The sequence below is a fragment of the Phasianus colchicus genome, chromosome 1, assembly GCF_987193195.1.
Source record: "Phasianus colchicus chromosome 1, bPhaCol1.hap1.1, whole genome shotgun sequence".
Taxonomy (NCBI): domain Eukaryota; kingdom Metazoa; phylum Chordata; class Aves; order Galliformes; family Phasianidae; genus Phasianus; species Phasianus colchicus.
Window position 1 is genome coordinate 30,268,258 of NC_143436.1, and position 27,294 is coordinate 30,295,551.

The 27,294-nt window shown below is 40.6% G+C and overlaps 1 protein-coding gene across 1 annotated transcript; it reads right to left on the reverse strand.

Annotated features, from left to right (window-relative positions):
• YAF2 (YY1 associated factor 2) lies at positions 1–25,603 on the reverse strand. Its single transcript, XM_031589578.2, has 4 exons — positions 25,353–25,603; positions 25,104–25,229; positions 3,508–3,660; positions 1–795 (listed from the first exon to the last, which is right to left on the reverse strand). The coding sequence occupies exons 1-4, from the start codon at positions 25,376–25,378 to the stop codon at positions 558–560; spliced, it is 543 nt and encodes a 180-aa protein (XP_031445438.1). The 5' UTR covers positions 25,379–25,603; the 3' UTR covers positions 1–557.
• Between the last annotated feature and the right edge of the window lie 1,691 nt (positions 25,604–27,294).

Sequence of the window (27,294 nt, forward strand, 5' to 3'; positions counted from 1 at the left end):
TTCATACAAATGTTTTATTTAATAACATTTTCCTATTTAACCACACCAAGTACCAGCAGGTGTTTTTAAGATAATTATTATGAAAATTCTGTTGCAGCAATAGTTGATTAAGTTGATCTTTGACTTGCATACATATAACTATGTTTCACAATTCTCAGATAATACATATTTAGGCAGCTTGAACTATGTTATAAAAATTTAAATTCAGTACATGCCAATAGTAGAGACTCCAAGAGTTGTTAGAATTCACTAAACTAAAAGTGAAGATGGACTTACCAGTAACACTGTGTATGAACATTCAAACCACATTTTCATGGCACCTTTACACACGAAGATTAAACAGTTGGTCAGAAAATGCTTCATAAGCATTTTTAGATTGCATTTAAATTATTTCTACTGCACTTTTTTTCTTCTTTCTAAACTGCATAAATTATGTTTCAGTAAACATACCAATTGTGCATGGATAATCTGTCATGAAAATGTGGTAACAGGTGGCAGAAGTTACGTATTTGCATGTTTTAAAGAGAAGAGACTAAAGAAACTGGAGGAAATAAACTTTAATGAGATTCCCCGTTCAGTGATGACGCTTCTCCTCTGGGTGAAGATGACCTGGACATTCCCCTCTCTGTGTTATCAGAGCTAGAGCCGCTCTGACTGTGTTGATCTGCAGAAGCAGCACTGGAAGCAGGTGGTGACTTAGTTTTCTCCTTAAAGTCTGTAATGATGACCGTCAGATCTCCAACGGTAACTTCCAAATGCTGAGCACTACTTCGATCCACATTTTTCAATCGTGGCCTAAATAAAGCATAATGAATCATATTAGAAACACTAATGAATCATATTAGAAACACACACACCATCTCATTACCTTGTCTTTCTCTCTCTTACTAAGTGCTCTGGAGAACATACAAATAACATCTGCATAGTACTGCTTTGTGGTACATGTAATACATAAAATGACAACGTAGCACAAGTGCTTATGGTAGAGTATTTCCCATAAGTTTAAGTTTAAAAATAGGTGAGAATAACACCTTTTCCACCTTCAACTAAGATTATGTGAAAATTTATTATGTGAATATTTTATCTGTTACAATACAAACCTTCACATGTGCAACTCGTTTATTTTTACTTAAATTATTATTTAATTATGGTTTTCATTACTGTGGCTAGAAGAAGTTATAAATCTGACCCAGGAAAGGATGTGTCCTTGCAGCAGCCTTACGCAACAATTCTAGGTAGCAAATGGTGTTCAGTAATGAGGATATTTGTGTCCCAAAAGCTCACCTGTGCCTTCTGAATTCAACAGTGCAGCGTTAGCTACAAATTCCACACAGAAGTGCAGCAGTTGTATTTCATTTAAAAATCTCAGTAAGTCTGCTAGTGCAGTATTTATATTGCCCTTCACAGAATAATTCTGGCATCCCTAACACATGCTGTGATTTAAGATATGCAAAGAGCTCAGTAATCATATAGCACAGATAAATTAAGTCTCTTCATCTATTCTTTCATTTGTTTGATTTTCACAACATGAAGAATCATAAAAGAACACTGACATACTCTGCCATCACATTTTTGCTAGTGATGAGCATAAAGGACTTTAAATTCAGAATTCTCCTTTGACTATCACGGCAAACTGTCATGAGACAGGTGAATTTATACAAGCAATTTTGAATGGCATAGCTTTGTGCACTTAACTGACTCCACAGCTTTCACCAGCTCAAGCTGCAATAAAATAAATTCATATGACATCATATGTTAGCAGGTGTGCTAACAGCGAAGTCCTAACCTTTACCCTATCATCTGACTTTGTTTGAAGTAGAATTGGTTCCCAGCCACTTCAGCTGAAACACCTCCTGCTTTTCCTCTGCTAGAATAGAACAAGGATTTGACATCTTGTTCCCTTGGGGCTGAAGTAGTGCAGCTGAAGAATCTAAAAGAACTGAAATGCTGCTGCTCTATAGCATGGGAACAGAGAGAAAAGTTCAGCATTATCAACCTGCATAAGTGGTATGCCTGAAGCTTGTTAATCATATTCAGTGTGCATTCAGATTTTATGATTGTTTCCAGCAATAATATACAAGTTTTCAGGCAATGAGAAAAGGATATCCTCTTCCCTGGAGGATACTGAAGGAATCTGCTTAAACTAACTAAGCATTTGTATCCAGTGAATCAAATCTGTGAAAAACTGCTTGAACTGCTTAAGTATTTTTTTCCAATAGCTATTCTTAATGCAAATCTCAATACCAGTAGTTCACCCAAGATTTTTTAGTTGTTTTTTTTTTTTTTTTTTTTTTTAAGCGTTTTCTCTTCTTCCCTGCCTGTCTTTTGCATTTTTAATGGACTACTGCAATCCAATAATGATTATTTCCATTTTATAATATTTAATTAGCTTCATAAATACTTACTATTTTAACTTTAGGTACTTCTTAACTGAAGTGCTTCAACTGCATGTGGTAAGACAAATAGTACATCTGAGTATTAGAGAAAAATGTAAACGCATTCTTCCTGCTGGAACATCTCAGTCTCCCTAATCCTAACTGTAACTATTTTAAAGACTGTTCTCTCCTGACTCAAAATCCCTCCCAGCTTCTGATCCTGATGATCCTATTTCAGGCACAAGAGAAGCATCTGCTACTTCTCTGCATAACTAATCCCAAAGGATCTTCCTTGGCTGGACTATTCTGGAATGCTTCCAAAAAAAATCAATAGTTCCTCCCACTTTTGATTAGACTACATGTCTTGTATACTGCTCAGCTTTCTGACACCACACTTCTGCTGCAATAATGTTATGCTTAGGCTGTGATGGTTTGGGGGCTGGATTTGCTGCCTTTGTTTTGGAGGTTTCTTCTGGTCAAGAACGAGGCTTTTACAATGGCTGCTTGTATTCCAATGTGTCATGATTTCCATTCCAAGAGTCCAGGACTTTCATTCAGTATCCCAAATAGATTTGAGATGCTGAGATTTTTATCAGTAGGTAATATACATATCTTACCCTGTCACATTAATTTCTATACTAGTTCAGCCTTTCAAAATCTCCTTGTAACTATGTCACCTTCCCACTCTCCTGTAATAAGATGCATTCTCTCTCTCCATCTCTCTTCCCTGTCTCCTTTTACCCCCATTTCTTCTCCATTCTTCCTGCCTCTCCCAGCAATATTCTGCATGGTAATTAGTCCCTCCAGTTCCCTCTCTTTTCCTGAGCCTAGCAATCATGTTTTGCATGTCTACCATTGTATGTGGTGTGAAAAAGCAGTTGAATCCCTTAACAAAAATATCCAACTCTTTCTAAATTCAGCTGGTCTCCATCTTCTGGTTAAAATAACAAACTGCAACTTTTCATTGTGCATAATAGGCATCCTACAACAATGGAACATCAAATATTTAGCATTATTGTTGAAAGAGTATGCCACAGGACTCACAAAGCAGTAAAATCACAGAACATTTTTTTTCATATTTTCTTTTCCAATTATGTTTTACCAATACAACAGAAGTTGCTAAAGTTATTACCTGGTTTTCTTATGACTGTTCTTTTTGCTAGTTGTTTCCTTTTCACTTTTTTCCTTTTCTACTTTGTCTTTTTTCTCTTTCTTTGACTGTGTAGGGGGCACGAATTGCTGAGGAACTTGCTGTGCAACCAGCTGAGAGACAGGTCGAGGTTTCCTGTGTGCACATATATATACAACGTATGTATATACACATAAAGCTTAGGCTTTACAACAATAGTCTAAAAATTTCTATACAGCAGTTAGTAATATTAACACTCGATTCAAAAAAATAAACCACCACCACCACCAAAATTATATATACATATATATATATACACATATACTTCATTAAAATAGCATATCAAAATTAAACCCATTGTGGCCTTTTGATTCACTTGCATTATCAATAAATACAACAGTTGAGGTTTGCTTTGTCTTGGTTTTGTTTTTTAAGCTTTTGGAGACAAGAATTTACAATGCGTTCTCTTCTCCTAAGTGCTATATCCAGACTTGCATGGAATGAGCTCCAAACCATGAAACCTTCTGGAAGAATACTTCACCACCCGCTGCCAGTCCCCTCAAATGAAAAAGGAGTACATTTTAAGTGTACTGCAGTACTGAAGCACACAATCCATATCTCAAAAAGTAAAAAGATGACCTTTCAGGTATCACAGCTAAACCTACTGTTGGCCTTACAGTGTTTTAACTCCAACAAATTCCCTGAAGGTAATGACAAATCCTGTTGTGTATTCTTCACAGAAAAAAACAAAACAAAACAAAACAAAAAACCAACCAAACAACAACAAAAAAACAACATGTACTGCAGTACTAATAGAATACACCTGTCAGAACACATATACTCTAAAAGCTGGCATCAGAAGCATTTGACCACATTCTATCAGGACACACAACACAGTTTCTTGAACATGAAAATTCTAACCTGAAGTGAAACCTTCTAGTTCTTAGAATTCAATTAAATACCCACTCATGAGCTAAGTCCACACTAACTCACAGAGAGAAGAAGATGAGCAATGGATTACTTAATAACAAAAACCCAGCTTGTATCAGCTAGCAAACATAAGAGCGTATGCTTTTCAGGTGAGTAAAGGTGAGAACTCTAAGCGATACCTTGAAAAACACCCACTGTACTGAGACCAAAATCAGTGAAGTGACTCAGTGTGCTGTAACAAGTGAGCATACAAGATATTTTCATGAAAATTTGCCTCAGAACTGTTTTAACTTCTGTCATAGTAATTCATAAGAAAATAGGAAGAACAGAGGGGAAGTTGATGCACAGGCTTATCATTTCAGATGGAAAACACCTGTGATATAGAAACAAAATTATCATCTCTCTTGATTGAAAGATTGCTCCAGGAGATGGATGAGTGAAACACTACTTCTCACTATGGCTGGGTGACAATTTCACCAATACTCTAGTTACCTGAAGGAATAATCTGATGTTACCAAAGTAAGACAGTAGTGAATTTCTTGATGCAGATTTGTTGCCCAGAGTTGTGGACAGCACCATGACCAGAGAAACTTCATAAAGAGCAGGATGTGAAAAAAAAATCTATTCCACAAGTTCTCAACTTGGAATAATTTGAATTCCAGAGGGCAAATTACGAGGGCTGCTCTGAAAGTAATCCCTCCTTTTTTATTATGATGGCTTACAAAGACAGAGGCGGATGTTGGTGGTATGGCAGTAGAGGTAGAATCTTCCCACCAGTATTTCATTCCATGTTGTTGCTGTGTGACAGATGGCAGCTGAGGGGCAGTCTGACAGAATGGAGTCTGACATGGAAGCGTGGATGAAGCAGAAGTATGTCACTAAATTCCTCTATGTGGAAAAAAAGGCAAAATGAAATTCACTGACTTCCTGAATGTTTATGGAGACCAACCAGTGGATGTGACAACAGTGAGGTGGTGGGTGGTGCATTTCAGCAGTGGCAACAGTGATGTGAAAGACAAGCCACGTTCCACACAGCCATGCAGATTTTTATGAGCACAGTAGGCAGACTCTTGTTCATCATGGCAAAAACACATAGCTAATGGTGATGACTATGGTGAAAAACAGCGTTTTGTAGCTGAGTATTTCATCTACCAAGCAGTGTTATTGCACACTTTGTATCTGTTGCACTTTCCATAGAAATAAATAGAAGGCATTACTTTGAGAGCCTACATAAAATATTTCTGTTAGAGTACAGCTGGGAAATTCAGTATAGAAGCTCGTTTATCTAGTGCCTAGTACCATAAAATGATACAGAGAGAAAAAAGAATTAAAAAGAAGATCTTTGCCACAAGGAACAGAAGTCAACTAAGACAAAAAATCACAATAAAAAAAATAAAACAAGTAAGAAAAAGAACAAATTCACATCTCTCAACAGTGATTTAGTCTTTTAAGGCTCCTTCCCTCCCTTTCTCCTCCTTGGGTACTCAAAGAGGGGCCACTGAACTGCAGCTGAGCACCGCAAAGCACGCAGGCTTCAGAAGGTAACCTCACCGCTCATGGAATTTCAAACCAATAGAACTGTTTGTGATTGAGCTGTAGCTGAGCCATGTCATTCAAACATGAAAGAACTTACATTGAGGAAGGGTTTCTTGCAGAGAAGTCAAATATATGAAAATCTATTCCTGTAACAGGAAATTGATTTTGATAATTTGCCAAAATACAACAATTTCAATTACTGGATTTCAAAAACAGTCAAGACTCCTTGTAATAGGCTGCTACAGCTAAGTGCTAAGTCTGCCTTTTAAACTATCAATACATTTATGGTAATTTGCTTTTTGAGCATGTTCAAGAGCACCTGAGCTAACCAGCTTTCATAAAGAAGCTCTATAAACTTATGTATTAAGATTATCACGTTTTTGCCTCTCCCACTGGGAGCAACTTCACAAGTGAACAATTCAAAACCACAGGCAAAGGCATTCATAAATACAATACATCTTGTTTGTTTAGATATATAGTCAGCCTCTCAAAATGGTGCATTTTTATTTAATAATTCACTTTAGTTGTTGTATGTGGAACACTCATCAACAGAGGCATACACTGTTACAAAATGCTGAGAGCTAAGAGTCCTTTCAACTGAGGTGAACTTCATGGTGACTACATTTCATTTTACAAGATTTGATTTTGCAGCTGTTTTAGGTGATACATTCACAGAAGCTGCAGAGAATTGTCTCTTTAGGATTTCTGTACAGAAATGTATTCAACACGGATTCTCCCAAAGGCAGGAAATATTTAACAATATGATGTATGGGCTAATTTCTGCTGTTGGCATGCTTAAAAGAAAAACAAAGGAGAAAAAAAACAGTGCTTTATACTATACAGCTCACATGCCTAGAGATGAGAAGGGTTCATCCAAAAACACACAGAGCACATTAGATCTACATCATATCTAAAACTCCTGCCCCAAGTCATTTCCCTTCCCAGGACACAACACAGTGCCTCGCTGCTTGTAAGTCATCTGGGACATCTTCCTTCATCTCTCTCCTTTGACAGCCATCAATAATCTGTATAAAAAGAATGCTGACCATTTGGAAGTGGTGAGCAACTTGGTCCAAGTAGAGCAAAGCAGGTCAGCTTTGAAAACTAATTGAACAATAGCTCTATACAATATAATAACTTCTGCAGCAGAGTACAGTAAACTCTAAGTCATCTAGGCTGTACATCAAACATGCAACAGGACAATGCTGGCTTAATGCGGAAGTATATTGGGGTCTGTGCAATCTCACCTCAAGCACTTCATACAGTTGGGGTACCACAATGTAAGAATAACATAAAACCATTAGCGAGCATCCAAAGGAGGGCTATAGAGATGGTAAAGGTTCCAAAGGGCAAGATGCATGTGGCTGAGGTCCCTGGGTTTGCTCAGCCCAGAGCAGAGGAGCTGAGGGGAGGCCTGATGGCGGCTGCAGCTCCTCACAGGGAGCGGAGGGGCAGCGCTGAGCTCTGCTCTGTGTGACAGCGACAGGGCCCGAGGGAACGGCATGGAGCTGTGCCAGGGGAGGGGCGGGTGGGCGCTGGGGACAGGGTCTGCACCAGAAGGTTGTCCGACCCTGGCGCAGGCTCCCCAGGGCAGTGGGGATGGAACTTAGCTGCTGGAATTTAAGGAACATTTGGGCAATGCTCTCAGATATAGGGTTTGATTTTTGGGTGGTCCTGTGTGGAGACAACTGTTGGACTTGATGATCCTTGTAGGTCCCTTCCAACTCAGGTTATTCTATGATTCTACAAATTTATTTCAGTCAGAGCACAAGCACACTTGCACAGCGCTGCTTCTATAGTCATCGTGAGTCCATAAAGCAGTCTCTGGCACTACTAAGTGCACAACCCCAATTTTGACAGACCTGAGGTACTTCTCAAAGTAGCTCTTGAGTGGAGAAATTGCGAGTTTTTCCATATCTACCCCATATCTACCTGGGTCTCCAGCAGCTCCCACGCAGCCCTGGCTGCAGGGCTAGGTGAAGATTCTTCCATTTGGTGTTGCACAACCTGAACAGAGCCCACCAAATTAAACTGCCAAGCAGCACAGTGCAGACATCGAAAGTCCAACAGAGCAGCTTTGATTCAGTGCGAGTCATGATGGACCTTGAACTAGTTCACACAGAACTAGTACTCCTATTCTCCCAGTACCCATAGGTTTCAGAACTTAGAAATTTTCATGTGGAAAGTTAGATGATGTAATTGTATCTCACTGTTGAACATATACCTTTCCAACCTGTTGTGGAAGAATTGCACTAACATCTATAATATACGGTTTAGAGAGCTCAGGTATTCTGAAGAATATATCATAAAGAACATATTCAAATGCACACTCTTTCTCGAAGCTGTATCTCCTATGCTTTGCATATGTTACAACTACAAATGTATTAGAAGTTTTAATTCTCAATATTAACAGAATGGAATTTTGGAAATGCTGCCAACCTCAGCTTTCAATCAAGCTGAAAGATGGCCTTCAACGGATGACCTGGTTCCATACTAATATGGTCTTTTCATTCTCTTTCCTCTTCTTAGATCCATCCATCTCCTGGTTCCAAATCAGACAAAAAGCCCTTGCTGGAAGCTTTTTCGGTCCCAAGTGGCAAATTATCTATTTTGTAAAGCAGAAGTGCCATGTGCACAATGTACCTACAGGTTTTTAGAATATCACACATTAAACCAGGCATTTGTCTGCTGCTGAGCCTTGGTCAGTTTACTCTCCGCATTTTTCCTCTAACAACTACAGCAATATTCTAGCCCAGTTTTATTTGCCTGACAATAGAATTCAGCTTTCAAATTCATCTTACTCCCTTCTTTCCTATAAAGCTCTTCACATCTTACCTCACCCTCAGAAAGAGTTGCCTGTGAAGTGCTATTCCTACAGCAGGATGTTGTGTTGTAGCTGCCCAGTATAGTAGTGGTCAGTGTTTGGTTCATGGACAGATGAGATGTTTATGCCCCCACACAGAACAGGTAACTGCTATACACCAAGAATCATTTACTCAACAGAAGATTTGAGTTTTCAGATTTATCAGTAATATCTACTACCATATTTTTATTCCCAGGATATGTTTCACTCCTGAGCAAAACAAAGCCTGTGGTTTTTCTTCAAAGCTCTCACCTGTTTTTCTGTAGAATTTCTACATGGCATTCCACGGTTCCTATAATTTTCACTCTTCGTTCCTCTGCTAGAAAAGATCTTTACTTCTTAAAATAAATAAACAAATTTTTCAAAAGACATGTTTCAGAGACTTGAAAAGGTTCTATTTAAAGATACCCCTAATCCCTAAGCAGTACCATTTATCTGAACTTCTCTTCCCTTCAGGGAGGCTCTGACCTTTTGTTCAAGACAACACATTCATCCCTCAAGAAAGAAAGCTTAGAAGTATCTGGAGCAAGAATCCTTACTGACTTTTCCTAGCCCCTGGTCACAGAATCCTGTCCTCAAAAAATGAAAAATCCACATTATTCTTCAAGAACAAAATATGCTTCACTTTCAGGTAATTCGGGAGGACTGGACATGGGCTTCCAAGTTGAAGAGAATTTCCAGGTCATTTGCCTCTTGGTCACAGGCTGCCTGACGGCTCTTACTACAAAGACTCAAGCCAGGAATCCAACGTTTCCGGACATCAGCTTCATGCAGTTCTACAATCTACTCTGCCTCACCAGCAAGGCACAGCAAAATTGGCTTGGAAACCAGCAATATTACTCAATTAATGCTCTGAATTTCATTCTCCAGAGATTTTCAAGAATAAATTATTGCCAAAAGGTCTTACAAGCAGTAGCTAATCCACTTAGACAAGTCATCTTCAGTCAAACTCTTGCAATGCTGAAAGGTAACAGAATGGGACCAGCACAGGAAATAAATGCTTTAGCCGTTACACATTCTCTTTATGATGTCTTCTTGGAAAAGTCTTGGAGTTGTTCTAAAAGATGCAGTATAAGCATGCTGATGCACTAAGGATTAAAGCCCAGAAAGCTTGTTGTAGTTCTGACAAAGGTAACAGGAACTCTAAAAGTAAAGTCAGGGGTTCCCAATGAAATATCTTCAGGTAAAGCATAATGGAAAAAGCTCTGCCAGCTTTTAGGAAAAAGTACCTAAAATTCATCTAGCTATAAACAGAAGTCCAACAGTTCTTTGCTTACTACTTGTGAAGGAAGACATTTGAAAAACAGCATTCCCCACGCTACACATTTCTGCCAATTACAAAGAAATATGGCTATAACAGCATCATCATGACAATACCTCCACTTTCTATCTGATTAATAATCCTTTTATTTTTCCTTCCATCTTATGCTGCATTTACAAGCTTATTCAAATTCTTCTTTGTTGTACTTTAATTCAGATGACATGGATAGCCAAAAATGTTTGTTTAAGCACTCATATTTGCTTTAGTCACAGAAGCTTTTCTTTCATTTGCCTATAATCACACTCCTTGTTTCTTCCTTTGACAGATCTGCTGTCCTGTGAATTCCATATAAAACGTGTCCCATGGATCATCCTTTAGCATGAACTTTCTACCGTGACGGCCATCCATCTCTGTTGACATTCACTGCAATCAGAGGGTCTCAATCTTTAATATATTAGCCCTCACAATATTCCATCATGGGAGAACGGTACTGCTAACTCTACAGCTATTTATCAGCAGAAGCACAGAGAAACTACTACTCCTAATTTAACTGTATCTCACTGTCCTCCCTTCCATTTACCCCCTTCCAGGGGTCTGCCTCCCTTTTTGAAACACAAGTTTTTAGAGGCCGCTGTCAAACTCTTCTAGGTTTACCCTCCAACAAATTTAAAATTCTTCTTATCAAAAGTACAAGACTTTTGTGTATTACACCATTCCTCTCTCTCTCTCTCTCTCTCTCTCTCTAGCGCCCTGCAGACCTGATAATCTCCTTTCCATCTGCTACTGTGGGATTTCTGTGTGATTCTGACTAAGCTGAGTTAAGTTACTCAACATTTTTTTCAAACGGAATTCCAATTTCAGTCATTCTATCAGTACTCCTCCTCCACTAGGCCTTGCTATTCCCTCTTCTAGAGAGGATTTCAGAAGCGCCTTGTTAAAATGTCTGGGGTTTTCTAGTCTTCAAATCTCTTAGAATTTAATAATGAGTTTAATTCTTCTGGCAGGATGTAGACTGAAAATCTTTACTTGTCTGCATTTTGTAGCACACTGCCACTGGAAAAAAAGAGTAATCCCTGATAAAGAAGAACAGTCTTAGAATAGACTAAGTTCAGCTTCCCCTCCTCATTGCTTCAGCCTTTATGAAGACACTGATGGGGTAAAGAAATAGCCAGGTTGTGTGCTTTATACACATGATATGTCAGGCCATTTCCAACATCCATTTTTTCAGCGTGCAACCCATTTGCTAACAGCAAACATATTTTACATCACATAAGTCAGTACACTCTTGGAAAAGGTACAATTTCATATACTAAAAGCACATGATGTACTGCTTCTGGTACAGCATCCTGAATACATTTCAGATATTTGTATACAGAAGTGCACATAGCTGCTGTAGTCAATATTCTTTATCACTCAGCATCTTTAGTTTTATAATCTTTATCATATTTTCCTCGTCTCTGGGCAACACAAAGAAAGCCAGCCAAATGATGATTATTTCAATCTCTTCTGTCTCTTTTCAATTTGGAGTACCAAATTGCCATTAGACACCTAACCAAACATTGCACAAATATCCCTTCCTAAATGCCACTTGTACAAATGATTTCACAAAGATGTTGCAAAACTCACATCTCAGTTAGTTCAAAACTATGATTCTGCAAAACATACCTTAAAAAAAAAAGCAACAAAAAAACCCCAGATAATTTAGAGCATTTCCACAAGAGTTTCTAAAATGCATTTGCAAGACAGTACCAGATTTGTTGGCTCAGCTCACCAAGAACGTATTTTCATTCCACAGAGCCACACACTTCAGAAGGCTACAGCTCACCCTCTCAGCACTTCCCAGAACTGTCATCAAACATAAAAGACAAGCTCCAGAAGAGCTAATATTAGAGAACTTGATTTTTTTTTTTTTCTTAATAACTCATCTTCTTGAACAAGAAAAAAAAACATTATGGTGGCTATTCAATTTTAAGAAACACGGTTCACAACATGCAGTTGTAAACCATATAAAGCTACTGTTGGCAACATGGTTAGGTTTGGCCAGAACCTAGTAAGAATCTTGTTCTGCTGATGTTTGTATCATACATGTCTTTCAAAAGTCTAAGTAGAATACATTCAAGTGTATTAAAATCTTGTTGAGAACAAAGTCAAACAATTCAAATCCTACCCCATTCTTTCATTACTAGACTGAATCATTCCTCAATACAAATGTACAGGCTTTAAATATCTTATAATTTATTTGAAGATCATTTTCCACTCACATCTATCCTGAATATTAATGTCTCAAGAAGCTAATAGAAATCTGATATCCACTGTAATACTCTAATCTCCATTTTTCTAGTTCAAGTCATTACTGAAATCTCAAGAAAAGCTTATCTTTGCATACTTCCTACTTAATCACCATATTCTTGCTAGCCTCAAGTCATATCTTCTTCCCTGAATGTCCTCGTTTCTCTACTCAGGTTCAAATTCTCAAATATATCTTAACATAGTAATTAGAGTAATTAATTTAAAAATTAAAAGTTATTCCTAACCTTTGGGGCAAGCAGATGCATAGCCAGAGTCAGCTGGAAGATGCCTGTACTGTTATTTTACAGTAAACAACTTTTCAAACAAGTAGACAAAAGGGAGGATATGAGAAAGTGGTTTCAGGTAAATTTTCTAGGTGAAAAAATGCTCATGTAATGCATATTATCAGGAGAATACCTTCACTTAGATATGAATGTCTTGAGTGATTCTTATGACATCAGTTTAAGCAACTTCTACAGTGTGCATCCATAGTTAAATACTGTAGCAATATTACAGTAAGACAAACTTCCTGCCCCTTTTCAAAATGATATTAATTATGCAACATTCTAACTGTAGCTTTATAATAGAGCTCAGAAAGCTTTTCGTAACACTGAAGATCACAGGACAGGTTACAACCAGCAGCTTTGGAACGTGACTTTTCCATCACAGACCAATGATGCAGTTTCAAGCGCCAGAAAGTCTAAATGCCTCCAAAAGGAGATACATACATATTTCAGAATCCAGCTTTCTATAGCAAGTAATACAGCACCTTCTGAAGCAGAAGGTACTAAGAAATAAACTACCTTTCCTCCCACCAGCTTCTGAATTCTCTGTAATTCAGTTACACTCCTCCATCCACCCTCGTACAGCGATAACCAGCTACACTGCAAATATCAGGTAATGAACTTCAGCACTTTCAGCACAGCATGTTTTTACTTTTTCAGAAGAGTTTCTGCAAAACATGTTACAATATGGCTAGAGATTCTTGCATCTACACCACTTGAGTTTCCAATGGCTTTGACAGTTTTCCATAGAATAAATGGATCTAAATTAAATTTAGTGTCATAACTTGTTCTTACTTAGGTTCCCTGTAATACATACAGAAATCACTAGAACCAAAACATACAAACATGCATTACGTCACTGCAGTAATTGTCCTTATGTAATAACACAGGAAATCAACAACAACTGAACTGCATTTAACACATACCGAATGGTGGAATCTTCAAAAACTTCAAGTGAGAAAGTGGAAGTTTTCAGCCTTATATTTTAAGCCATTTACTCCAGCTTATGCACAAACCGTATCAGTGAGGTGTAAGGACACGCAGTCTGGCAGTGCAGATGAGATGAAAAACAGTCACTAACTTTATGGTTTTTATTGATCTCTCGTGCCTCAATAAGACAATTAATTTTTCAAGTGCAAGTTTGACAATAAACATTTAAAGCAGTATATCCAGAAATATTTTTCGGAAGGGGAGTACTGACTTGTTTCTGTCAAACACAAAAAACTCATTCCCAAATAACTGAACAGAACTCCTGCGCATTTCCATATTCAAAACACAGGCCAGCTTTTAATACATTCTTCCACATCCTCACAAATTGGTAGCTACAAAGTTTTGAGACTTTATTTTCTTCCACTAGGCAATTTTTCAACTAACATTTTAATTTTTCTAGGTTGAATACACAAGAAAAATTTACTTTGTAAGCCACATTTATCTTTTACTTGACCATAACGTCTACTCCGCAAGCTTTTGGAGCAGAATCTTGGGCCACAAGAGCTTCCAAGTCCTCCCAAAATACTTGACTATACAATATTCCAGAAGTAAGGAAACTACCTTTTCAACTTCGCTAAAAACCCAGAACAAATCTGTGTCCCACTGCCACTGGAGTTTTCCATAATCAAGCATGTGCAGATGACAACTTACCACTTACTACCAAGAAGGGAATGGGAGAGGATTCATTGCTGCATAAATGAATTGGTAGTATTCAAAACAAAAGGCAAAGAACCAGAAACATTATGTATGCTGAGCAGCACTGCAAACACTATGACCAATTAGATAACACTACCTGTGGTCTATGCAGAAGCTAGCAGTGCATGTAATGATGCCACTTTACATTTTCAGCAGTTAAAATCACATTATGAAAAGCAAAAAGTATTTCCTATATCTATTTCCTGTACTGCAGACACAATAGTTGCCAGCAATTAAACTATACTACTAGCAGGAGAAGCGGCCCTTGGACTGACACAGATCAGCTCACCCTCAAGTCATCAGCACTCTATTAAGCTATTCGCAGAATAAAAACCATCAGATTAAAAGATGTTTAGCTTGCTGTGCCACAGGAATATGCTCGTGCTAATCACCAAGTCATCTTGTGAAAAAACAGTGTTTATTTCAACACTGAAGCAGTTTGTGATTAAATGCATTTTCAACGTTGGTAATTTACTTTGTTACCCCAAATTATTTTTTCTCATTGCTTCTGACGTATCCTGGAGTGTTAACAGTACAGAACACTGCCTCTACGAATAAGATAAATGCATAATTATGACCATGTAAACAATGGAACTAGTGGTCTGCATGAGAAAACATAATGCAGATCCATCTGTGTATTGCAGAGTACAATGCAATTTCTACACATACTATCTATATTTGAATTCTAACTTTCAGACAGCTCAGATTTCCAGCACTTTCAAATTCCTAGCTGTTTTACCATGCGAATCATTTACTTGGAATTCATCCATTCAGTGCATTTCTAGCAATTCTATCTTTCAATAAAAGCTGATTCAATTAGAATAGACTTACAAGACCCATATGGTTTTATCAGTCACTGTATAAATGTGCAGAAAACTACCCCTTGAGGCAGTGTCCCTATTTAATCATTCCCTTAAAGGGAATGCCCTATTTTCCAGATGACATTTAACAGATGAGGCCAGCAAGTCTCCTGAAGACAATCAGTACACTGCACAACCGTCTGCCCTCGGAAGAAATATTCATATCAAGACATTTAGAAAGCCCAAATTTGTCTTTGTGGATACCTTCTAAGTCAGCCATCAAATGTTATTTTTCCAAAAAACAGTTTTTAGACTTCAACCTCTCACATGCATTAGAAATTCTTTCCCATATGCTACAAACCGTGGTTTACTGACGTTCAGTGCAAGTGATAGCTACACTGAAAATATCCCATTTGAGAAACATATGGGTATCAACCAATTTGTGTTTCCTAGATGACAATGTGCTATGTAGAAGCTCAATTTCCTTAACAACATCCCCTGGGGAGGCAGTATCTGTGAATCTGCAAAGAAAGTGGTAGATAAGGTCTTTTAGACCCCTAGATCCTTGGGACTCATGGGGAAGGGATCTCTCAATCACATTTCCCTATCCCACAAAGGATTGGAAATGCGAGGCTGCTCCTCCATTCCCTTTCAGTAGAAACTGTGATTCTTCTCATACCCATGCAAAAAAAGCCCCACACTCAAAACATGAGACATGCTGATGTTGCACAAAGCAGGATCAGTACTTGGCACAACTAATTTTGTGACCAAGGAGAGAGGAGCTTGTTTCTGACCCACCTTATTTATTCTATACCATTGGCATGTCTGATCTTTCCAGAAGGCTGCAGCATTCTACATACTTCCTCCACTCAAAGATCCCATCTTATGGAGGGGAAAAAACTACGCACTTTCCCTAAAACCAAGCCTCTGTGATGTTCTTCAGGAAAGATGCGTATTAACAGAAAATAAGGCCATAATCATCAGTCCTGGCCTTTTTCCTTTTTCATCTAATTACAGAAATTCTAGCTCATGATACTAATCACAGAATTCAACAATATTTGTACAAAACAGCTTCCAGTGAATGCTTTAAACCAACTTGCTCCTGCTTTTGGAGTCAGGAACTTTATTTATAAAGTTAATTTTAAAACCTTTACTCATTCACTTATTTTTTTTCTACTGAGCATTGTCATTTGAATTATGCCATTCAGATACTGCATATTCAAGCATTATGGAAAAGTTTGAAGGTAAGTCCCAGTTTCAGCAAGTTAGGATGGGAAAAGTTTCCATTGATCATTTTTATTTTTTTCCCCAACTTCCAAAGAAATAAAAAAGAAACCAAGAAAAAAACTTTGTAGCAGGCTTCAAGGTTACTTCTTATAGCCTTCAGTCTGACCTCTGATGGAAGGTTTGCCAGACAAAAGCCTCCCAACAACATTCTGCAGCTGAACTCTCCAAGTTCAAGCCTGCTCTACATCAACACGCCACATATCAGTGGAATGCACATCAGAGAGAACAGATAATTTTCAGGATCTCCCTGTCCTACTTAAATCATGATAAGCGACTGTATAAAAGCATGTACAATGAACACTTAATATTTTATCCCACTAGCCTAAATTTGAAGTATTTTCTTTTTGGCTGTACCAACCAAGTAGAGAAGACATCCAGTACTAGGAGAAATTTTTCTGTGAAGCACGCTATCCTAATGTGACTTTCAAGATGAGAGGTACAGATATGTGAATCGAGTTCTATGAAACAGGGATAAGCACAGAGACAGTCACGGCAGTAAAGGATAAATGGTTACAAAAAGCTGTGGTTCAGAAAATGCAACTTCTGACCACTTTGCAAATGATTCATGAGCATCCTTTTCACCAGCAAGACCTCTCGTTTCATGTATTTAGTCTTTAGTCTTATTGAAGGTATTTATTCAAATGCCAGGATCTTTCAGACCAGGACAGTTAATTATTTTTGCAAGGAAAGACACAGCAAGCAAGAATACGACTGATGGCCCTAGAACAAAAAAATGACATTTCAACTAATAAATAAATAAATAAATAAAAAACAACCCACAACCAACCAACCAACCATACCAAAGTACACACCCCTCACACTCAAAAGTATTTCCTCATGAAAATTGAAAGAAAGTAGCATATCCATTATCAAACACGTAAAGAAAGAAAACACCAGAAAGCAAAAAGGCTTCTTTACTTCAGTCTCCACAGGGAAGATTAATTTCATATAACCAAATTAAATAAGGGGATAGGAATACTAATTAGAATAAGAAACAGATCAGGCTACTAAATATTACATGTGGCAGTCAACAACAGCTAATGAAATGCACTCTTGAAATCAAATTGAGCCAAAAAAGAGAAAGAGAAGTCACAAGATCTGTAAATAAAAATGCAGGAAATAACAAATGACTCAGCCTAACTCAAATTTCAAAACGGTACTAGAAGAAAATTATTTAACAGCTAGGAGCATATAAAGGATAAAACCGAATGGCTTGAAACACTCTAGTTTCTCTAACAGAATAATTGTCTGAGTGACTAAAAGAGAAGCAATACAAAACCTCAAGTCTTGATTTGCAATGTCATCAAAAATACATTCTGTCACTCCAGCTAGACTAAGACTGGGATGAAGCTGTCCAGAAGGAAGTCCAAAATTAGGTTTGTTTTTCATAGTTCTCAACCACCAATTACAGATGTGGGACAACATTTATCCTAAGGTTCTACAGGTAAACTATTTCATATACTTAACCATGATTTGGGCAAAAGAATAAGGAAAAGAAGAAGCAAACAGCACCACACTGAAAGGTGCTGGGAACCATCTGCCAAACCCATTCTGAGTTAAGACAAATCAAAAATCAAAAAGATGAAATCACAAGCAAGACAGCATAAAGCACCACAAGACCAACAATTGCATAAGAACAAAACTACTCTAGAAAGAATGCAATAGGAAAGGACAGGAAAATGTAGCGGATCACAAAGCTCAGATAAGCTAACATCATGATACTGAACAAAAGAAAAAAAGGAAGAACTGATACCAAGCTTCATAACTTAGTGGATATTCAGAAAGAAATAATCCAACTCAGCATTAAACTTGAAGGTCTGATATTGATCTGGGCTGCCAGTAAGAAATGGATGTGCAAACTGAAGAACGAAGAAAGAAAATCATAATATAAACAGAAGAAAACTGTTACTTATCTGAAAGGTTTGCCACAATCTTGTTAGTCTGAGAAAGACTTGGCGAGAGCAAATGAGTGAATAGGGAAACCATAACTCAATAAGCAAAGAACTAGAAATACACTGGGAAATTCATTGGGAATAGGAGGAGTACAAATCAACTTATCTTACTGAACAGAAAGGTCAGGAATCCAGAAAAAAATGAGAGATAAAAAAGCACAAGAAACTGGAAAGCTGTTGGGTTTGTCTCCTTCACTGGAAACTTGTTATGACAAAAAAATGTTACAGGTTGCTCAGGTTTACTGATCCTCTTTCAGTTCAGCGGAAGGGTTTAGCTCACAGATCATTTCCATTCTGTACTCTTAGAGGAACATGGATAAGCCAAATGATCACTAGGAAACATGTTAGCCTTCTTAGAACTATTCCTAAAAATGAACCCAAATTTTTTTCAGAGCTATTACTACTTTAGTAACTGTGAAAAACAAACACTAATCTATTTTTCTTGGCTTTGGTGCAGTTGAGCTGAACAAGCCATTGTTAACTGTGATCTTGCAGTGCCCAAGAATCAAGATGGCCTTCTGGAAGTCATGTCTGCTAACTCCATTCTGAGAGCTGAGATCTTGAAAATATTTAATAAGTTTCTCTTCCTGTCCAAGACTCTAAAGTTAACTGTCATAGGAGAGAAAGAGAGAGAGTTCACATAAAGGCATAGATTTTCTTCTGTTAAATATTTAATTAAATAAAGTATATAAACATAAAAGGCAAACAATAACAGTCACCTAAATTTCTGACCAAAGACGACCTCTCATCTAACTTCCATTTTTAATACCCTGCAAGAAGAAACAACTAAACTAGGTTTAAATTAACTGTCAAAGTTACACGAAGCAGGCTCTACTCGGTCTTAGCCTAATACAGAATCATAGAAAGGCTTGGGTTGGAAGAGACCTCAAAGATCATCCAGTTCCTGGGGGCAGGTTGCCACCCACCAGATCGGGCTGCCCAGGGCCCCATCCAACCTGGTCTTGAACATCTCCAGGGATGGGGCATCCACAGCCTCTCAGGGGCAGTCTGTGCCAGTGCCTCACCACCTCTCAGTGAAAAATTTTCCCCTGACATCTAATCTAACTCTCCCTTCTTTCAGTTTAAAATTGTTTACCCTTGCCCTGTCACTATCTACCCGTGTAAAAAAGCTCACTTCCCTCCTGCTTAGAAGTTCCTTTCAACTACTGGAAGGCAACTATCAAGCCTCCCCAGAGCCTACTCTTCTCCAGGCAGAACAAGCCCAGCTCCCTCAGGCTGTCTTCATAGGAGAGGTGCTCCAGCCCTCTGATGATCATGATTGCACACCACATGAAATACTGTTTGTTTCGTTCTGAGAAGACTGTTTTAAAAACGGGAAGGAAGAAATAAAAAAGCCCGAAGTATAACAGAAGTGATAGCTCATGTACTCTTTCAAAAACATATTATTTTTTGGCTGTCCATTATATTGTCTACTCTTTATACAAGCTATGCCCATGAAGCGCATTTAAAAGAGCTGCTCCAATCAATAAAAATTACTTCATTGTTTTATATGAAGAAACAAAACACATTTTTCAGGGAAAATCATTTCTAAATAAACTCCTAAAGAATTCCAAAGGTTCCTTCTTAAAAATAAGAATTGAAACCCAGAATGACCAGATAATCTGATTGCTACCTACAAATAAAAGAGAAATATTTATTCATGCTTTTCCTCATATTCAAGCTAAAATATAAGGCTTGTAATACAGAGCTCAGTAAAGCATGGATTACGTAGGACTTTTTCACTCACTTCACAGCTGCAAATATTTTCTTCTCTAACCACCACAAGTAACGAAACGCTCTCCAGTTTAAGCTCGATTCAGTCGTGTATTTGTAAAATCAGCACGACAGGCGGCTCTTCCTCTTTTTCTCCTTCACAACCTTCCCCGTGACATGCGCATGCGCGTACGCACTGAGGCTGCATGCTGGAAGGCAGAGGAGAGTCCTTAACAAGCTGTTGTAAAACAGACATGTTAAACCAGATACACCAGATAAGAACCAATTCCTCGTCCTGAGCAGCACGGCATTTCAACAGAAATACAAATACCAGATTTGGTTAAATGTAACTGATTTGTGCTTATAAACATCCAGATGGTACATGACTAAACAAATTGCACATATTTCCCGAAGAAAAATGACCTTGATATCCAAGTTTAAAAATTAAGCACTTTATTTATGCTTCTCAAGGCGTAAAACAAGCTAATGACAGCTTCAAGTAAAGACCTGTATCTCATAGTTAGGAGATTGTCAGACACGGAAAATGCACGTATAGAATGGTCACACTCTAAGGCACAATGAAGGAGCGTGCACAAATATCAAGAAGGCATACAAAGATGGCATTCGAGTTCTTTCTATCTCAGATTAACTCTTTTGTCTGTCGTGATTTAAAGCTGGCTTTTTGTATGTTAGGCTGAGAAAACGATTCAGTAAGGGAGATCAATAGAGCTCAGGATGTGGAAGCCATGCCCTATTCAGCTGTTATATATGTCTCTGCTTCAGAAGCACAAGGCGTTAAATGCAGGCATCCTGATTCCACAGAAATTCACCTTGACCTGAGATGACTTCATTCTGGCTGCAAATTCCAGAGGTTATTTTACATAAACGATGTATATAGCAGCTGGACCAACATGTGTATCACAGAAGAATATCTAGGAAAAAAAAATCACTCCACAGAAGTCACTTGTACCTGTTTTATCTCCTTATTCTCTCTCTCTTCCTCCTCATCAAAAGAAAAATACTTCAAAACCATGTATACTAGACTCACAGATTCATAGTTAAGGCTATGAAGTTTTACTGGACTCAAAGCAAGCAAGAAAAAGTAGCTTTAAAAATAAAATGAAATAAAAGGATAACAAGCATTAAGTAGCTCTATCTTTGTATAGCAATCCTTCTCCTTTTAGTAGTACAGGGAATGCAATTAGTAAAAATATCTCCTGGTAGTCTGCTCTTTTTCCTAATTAAAAATAAAATTAAAAAATCACACAATTTTATTTTAGTTTTAGTTTAGTTTAGAAAGAGAAAACTGATCATGTACCCTACTCCCCTGTTTTCCTTCATGTGCACAGCAGAGTATCACATTGAGCATTTCAAAGGTTAAAAAGCCAGATTTGCAGTTCCTCCTGTGGCACCCCTCACATTCCCCTGGATGCTCCTCCTTTACACTGAATGGACAAGCACTTTGTCATGGCATAGAAAAAAGAATGGGATCATGCAAGCAGAGACCAGATCACAATATACATGCATAGCAATCAAACTAAGGAAAGCAATATGACAGGTAAGTTTAGATCTGGATGCTGCCACTGAGTAACAAGTGCGTTAATAGGATATGAGAAAGAAGGAGCAGAGATGTGATGGAGAGGTATTTCAGCCTCTTAGAAGGCACGAGATGTACATCCCCTTACAGAGAATGCAAATCCTCCTAACTGCTGCTTCCCAGTAAGTCTGGAATTCTGAACCTTTGGTACTTGCAACATGCCTAAATGACAAGAACTAAGCATGTTAGCTGGGCAAGAAAAACAAAAACCATCTTACTGAAGAACAGACAAACTGGGAGCTAACACTTGCTGCAATATGGTTTGTCCAAGGACCCAGCCCAGCTCTTGAAACTTAACCAGTACCGGAGTGCTCCTGTTTCAGACAGTGCCATGAAGCACAGAAGGAAATGGAATGATAGCAAGCCCACTAAAACAGCTTTCTTTTGGGAAAGCAGCAGCTGTAAGGGCTGGACCAAATTCAGCAACCCCACTATAACCTCCTTGGGAGCCAAATAATTCATTTCTGGCTTTTCAGCACAATATCATTGCCACTGGTGCTTTTGCAGAGGTCTGGGCTTTCTCAGTGTTCCAGCAATTACTTTACTTTTCTGTACAACACAAGTGACAGAGGGGAAATGATGATTTTCAAGTGTTTATGTCTCAGGAAAACTTAATTTCATGGGGCAGAGAAATCAAACCACTTATTCAGTCTGAGGACTCTTCCTCTTGCCAAACTTCAATGGCTTTTGCAAACAATAGGGCTTCACAAAGAGATCATACAAATTCTTTTTAATGGAAACTATTAGGCAACCTAAATATAGAGACGGTTACCAGTGCCCTCTTCAACACAGCGTGTTACAGTTCTATTCAGCTTTCCTTACTCATACCTCTAATGAACTTCAGCAGGAGATTTGTCCAAGAAATGAAGGATTATTACAGCTCTAGGTTCCTTACATTTGTACATCTTTCACCTAGAAAGACTTCAAAATGTTTTAAAGGTCACATATAGAAAATTACTATACTCAGCACAGCCTCCTATCAAGAGGAACACAGTAATTTATCAGTACCCAAGCAACGATACAGAACAATTTAGGCTAGAAAGTAAATAAGAAAGCCATGTCTACAGGAAAATTTAGATCCTCAGTAGAGCAACAGTTCTCCAGTAAAACATACAGGGATTTCCAACCAGCAGATAGGATGTCAGCTTTCCATCTGACTCACAGCACATCTAACTGGCTCCATGCTGGGCACTGGTTCATTACAAACCCAAAGAAAAGAGTGCCACCTTGGGAGCCTGTTACGCCTCTTCTTGCTGCACGCAGGATTTCTCTTGGATGTCCCCTATCCAAGAACAACACAGTTTAATCATCCACGGTGACACTACCATGGAAAAAGTTAATTCAAGTCCATAACTGAGAGTTCCCTTTAGAAGTATAATAAAATATGATTGAGGAATTGTAAGAATTATTCCCACTAATCTTAACAGTGCTACCGGTTTTAAAGATCATAATCCATACCTAGCCCTTAGCATAAAAGGTAATTCTTCTGGAGAGAGAAAAATGGTTCAACAGTGAAAACACACATAAATCTGAGTCTGCACCTGAGTATGATTCTGTGAAATTAACTGTACACAATTAGTATAAAAACCTGCGAGTTTTAATCAACTTAACCTAATTTCCAGTGGCCTTCAAAAGCATTACGCTTGACTGTGATTGCCTGGTGTTCCATCTGCAAATCTGTTCACATTTAGCGAATTTTAACACTCAGAAGCAGACATCAAACAGTTCATCACAAAGAAACAGATTTCTCTGAACTAAAAAAAGGTGATTTACATCACTGCTTACATCACAGAGGCATTACTATGTCTAGTAGACATAGATTTCATTAATTAAAAAAAAAAAAAGCAAAATTTGGAATAAGAATCAATGCACACTTAAGAACTGTGCTGAGGCATCGGCTTCATCCATACAAACATTAAGATTCAAAATGGAAGACAAAAAGCTCAACATTCTCAGTGCCATCAGAACTCCATGGTATTGTTATTCTGAACAACACTGAGAAAAATGTCTAATTCTAAGGGTGGTATGAGTAAATGGCTTAATAGGGCCCCAATTTGGTGTCTTGGACTTCACTTCCTTTAAATAAATAAATAAATCCACCCAAACTGCCTTTTGTGTCTCCTTGGCACCCTAAGGATTCCTCTCTCCATCGATACAAAGGTCTACTTACCAGTTCACATCTCAGCTCAGAGCTGGACCTAAAACTGTCTGGTCTAAAACCTCTCCCTGCATCCCAGATCTTGCACCCGCATGAACACACGATCCATTTAAACCGAATGGGAAAATTACATCCACAAACCCTGTCAGCCACGCATCGTTTTGGAGTTTAAGCAGAGAAATAAAAATGAAGGTATCAGCTAAAACTCTGCATCTCAGAACACTGTGAGGGAGAAAGCGGAAAGAAAAAATCACTGTTCCTAAAATACGTTCAAATGTGTCATAGTTCAAAACCTCTAAAATATTCAAGAAGGAGGGGGGAAAAAGCAATGGTGACATAGGTATCTGAGGACTGCTTGTTTTGTTTGTTTGGTCTTAGTGCTTCCATCCAACTGAGTTTCCGGGTCAGTGGAACATAATTTTGAAGTCACTCTGTCTATCAAACTGCCCGGAGGCTGAGGATGGCTGCAGCCTTCAGCCGTGCTGCTTTCCTGAGCTTACATTCATCCCTTTATTTTGCTGAATGTTACCAGTCAGAGCACATCTACCTGCGATACAACAGAACGCCACGCTCATCGCTGGAAAGCACGCCGTACGTGACAGATGCAATTCCTCTCAGCACATTTACCTCACTGATTGCCTTATTTATGATACATATATACATATTCGAAGCTGAAGTTACGAGAGTACTTCCGACACGCGTTCCAGTTAGCAGAACTCCAGGAAATCAACTTCAGCAATAGAGACGCATCGTTCTCACCACGCATCTGCACTTACAAATTCAAACGTGTAACACTCGTTGCAAGTCATATTCAGCGCTGTTTTGAATGCTGTCTAAAACGCAATTGCCGCTCACCATAGGATCGCAACTTTTATTGCCACTCAAACTTCTCCGGCTGACAGTACAAAGCCATAAGCTCGACACCCTAACAAAGGATCCTTCAATAACGCTCTCCCGGCCAGCACTCCCGCTGGCTGTATAAAGCCCCCGCTGCCCCGGCGCCGCACCGCGCGGCACGTCAGGAGGGGCAGCAACCAGGTGGGTCACCGTGCGCCTTCTGACGGCTCGCAGAGAACGGGTCCTCGTGGGACGCCGCAGTTCCGCCCGGGGCACGGTTAGCTGGGAGCGCGGGGGGGAGGGGGGGAGGAACCCCCCGGCCCGGCTCGGCTTCCCCCGCCGAACGCGGCCCCGCCGCCGTCAGGGCCGCCGCCTCGCGAACCGGGGGCCGGCGGCGGGGACTCACCGTGTGGAGGTGCCCTTCCTCACGTCGCACATCATGCACTTGAAGGCCTCGGCGCTGTTGCGGAAGGTGCAGACGCTGCAGTCCCAGTAGCCCTCGTCCGAGGAGGGTTTCGGCTGCCGCTTCGGCCTGCGGAGACACAGCACGCGGGGCAGCGCGGGGCGCGCCGCCCGACACCGGCCCCCCCGGGCGCCATCGCCGCCGGCCCCGCGCACCCGAGCGGGCCCCGGGAAGGCGGCGGCGCTGCCCTACCTGGTCGGGCTCTTCTTGTCTCCCATGCCGCCTCCAGACGCGTCCCCGGCCCGGCCCCGGCGCGGCCCTTTGTGTATTTGTCAATAAGGAGGAGCGCGGGGGTCTCTCGCCTCTAACGGGGACCCGCGGAGGAGGAGCCACCGCCGCAACCTCCAGCTGTCGGGGAAACTCCTGCCGCCGCCGCCGCTGCCCCCTCCTCCCTCACGTGTCCCCCCGCCGCCAACCAGCGGCCGCCCGCAGGCCGCGGCGCCCGGCGGGCCGCGCACGGCGGCAGGTTCGCGGTCGGCGCGCGCCGGGGCTCGGGCGCTGCGGGCCGGGCGGCGGCGGGGCCGGGGCGCCGCGGGGGCTGCTGGGGGCGGCCGAGGGGAGGGGAGCCGAGAGGCGCGGCGGCGCGGCGGGAGGAGCGGGGCGCGGCCGTGAGCCCGTGCCCGAGGGCGGCTCCGGCGGGCGGCGGGGCGTCCCGCGGCCATTGTCCGGGCTGGGGGAGCGGGGGCGGCGGCGGCGCTCGGCTCGCGGAGGCCCGGCGCGGGCCGCGGGGCGGAGGCCGCTGCCGGGCGGAGCGCGGCTGTGCGGGCCGCGGGGCCGGGCCGCCGTCAGTAGGTGCGGAGCGCAGCCCGGGCCCGGCGCCGCGGCCGCCGGCAGAAGGGCTGAGCCCGGGGCACGGCCACCGAGGGAGAGGTTTGCGCCCGCCTGAGCAGCCCTCCCCTTGGAAAGGGCTGTTTTGTGGTAACCCTGGCTCGCTCCGCTCCCAGAGATAGCGTGCAGGCCGAGCTGTGGGAGCGAACTGAGCGCTTCTTAGGGTTCTGCTTAGAAACCTTCTGTGAGCCGGCCCGTCCGCCCCAGGCAGAGCCGGGAGGCATCGGTGCTGCCGGTATCCGTGTGCGAGGCCGCGCTTAAAGCACGCGGCTCCAGGGCGGCGAGGCGCACGGGCGTTGTGTACCCGCGCTACCCCTGCACGCAGCGGCCGCGGGCACAGGGCAGGGTGCCATTTTGCGGGATGCTGCGCAAACAGAACAAAGAGCACATGTCCGAAGTGTGTAACAAAGACGGCGGTTCGGTGCAGGTAGATGGCAGAGTGCAAGCAGACGATGAGGTGGTCAGCGTCTCGGTGGCCAAAGCCGGTTTTGCTGCATTGCCTTTGTGAAGGAACAGCGGGGTTTTGAGAACAAAACGTGCCCGAGGGGGAGCTTCACCCAAGTGTGTGAACCAGCGCAGCTGGAGTTGTTGGCATCTTTGAAAATTTAGCCAGCAGATAATAGAGAAACTTCTCGTTTCTGAAAGCAAAGTTTTTAAAGAATTTCAGCTAGAAATAATGAGAAATGATGAAGAGATGGAAACGTGGGTAAAGGGCTTGATATCTTCCTATGGAAGCAAGGAACAATATGTTGTGTGGAACATCTACATATATGTAAAAGTACTAATGCTTGTGCAGCATGTACAGTTTTCTGCATCGCTCCTGTAATCCTGGATGCAAGCAATTTGAAGTCTGTGTAGTATTTCCTACTTGTGTTTGGTTGTTAATCCTCATTTCCTCCTGCATTTGCATCCTGTTAAAACTCCTTTGGTGTTTTTTTCTCTGAATCTGCCTTGCCTGTTCCTTTCTTCCTCTATTGCAATTTCTTTCTTCTATTTGTATGTTACTCACAGAGGCTATCATAAATTATGAATAAAATGTATGGATTGCACATCTGGGGATAGGCCAGGCTTTGCACAGGCAGCTGGCCTGGATTCGTTTGTATGTAGTTAGATTTCTGTGTGAACCCAGACCCAAACACCATGGGGAGATGTGAGCTTTTCCAGGTGAACCAGTTGATGCTAAGGCAGGATTTTCTTGTGTATGGGGACCACTTCCTTCTGTTGGCTGTGAAGAGAGCTTTGCATTAATAGTTCAGAATTGGACATCTACCCCGTATAATTATAGAAGTAGATAACTGCTGTTGTT

What these genes read in the sequence shown, in the direction of transcription:
- YAF2 (XM_031589578.2), bottom strand. Translation starts at nt 25,378, where the DNA reads ATGGGAGACAAGAAGAGCCCGACCAG. An exon ending in AGGAAGGGCACCTCCACACG is followed by an intron (nt 3,661 to 25,103) that starts GTGAGTCCCCGC and finishes ATGTGCACACAG; the next exon opens with GAAACCTCGACCTGTCTCTC. An exon ending in AACAGTCATAAGAAAACCAG is followed by an intron (nt 796 to 3,507) that starts GTAATAACTTTA and finishes TGCTTTATTTAG; the next exon opens with GCCACGATTGAAAAATGTGG.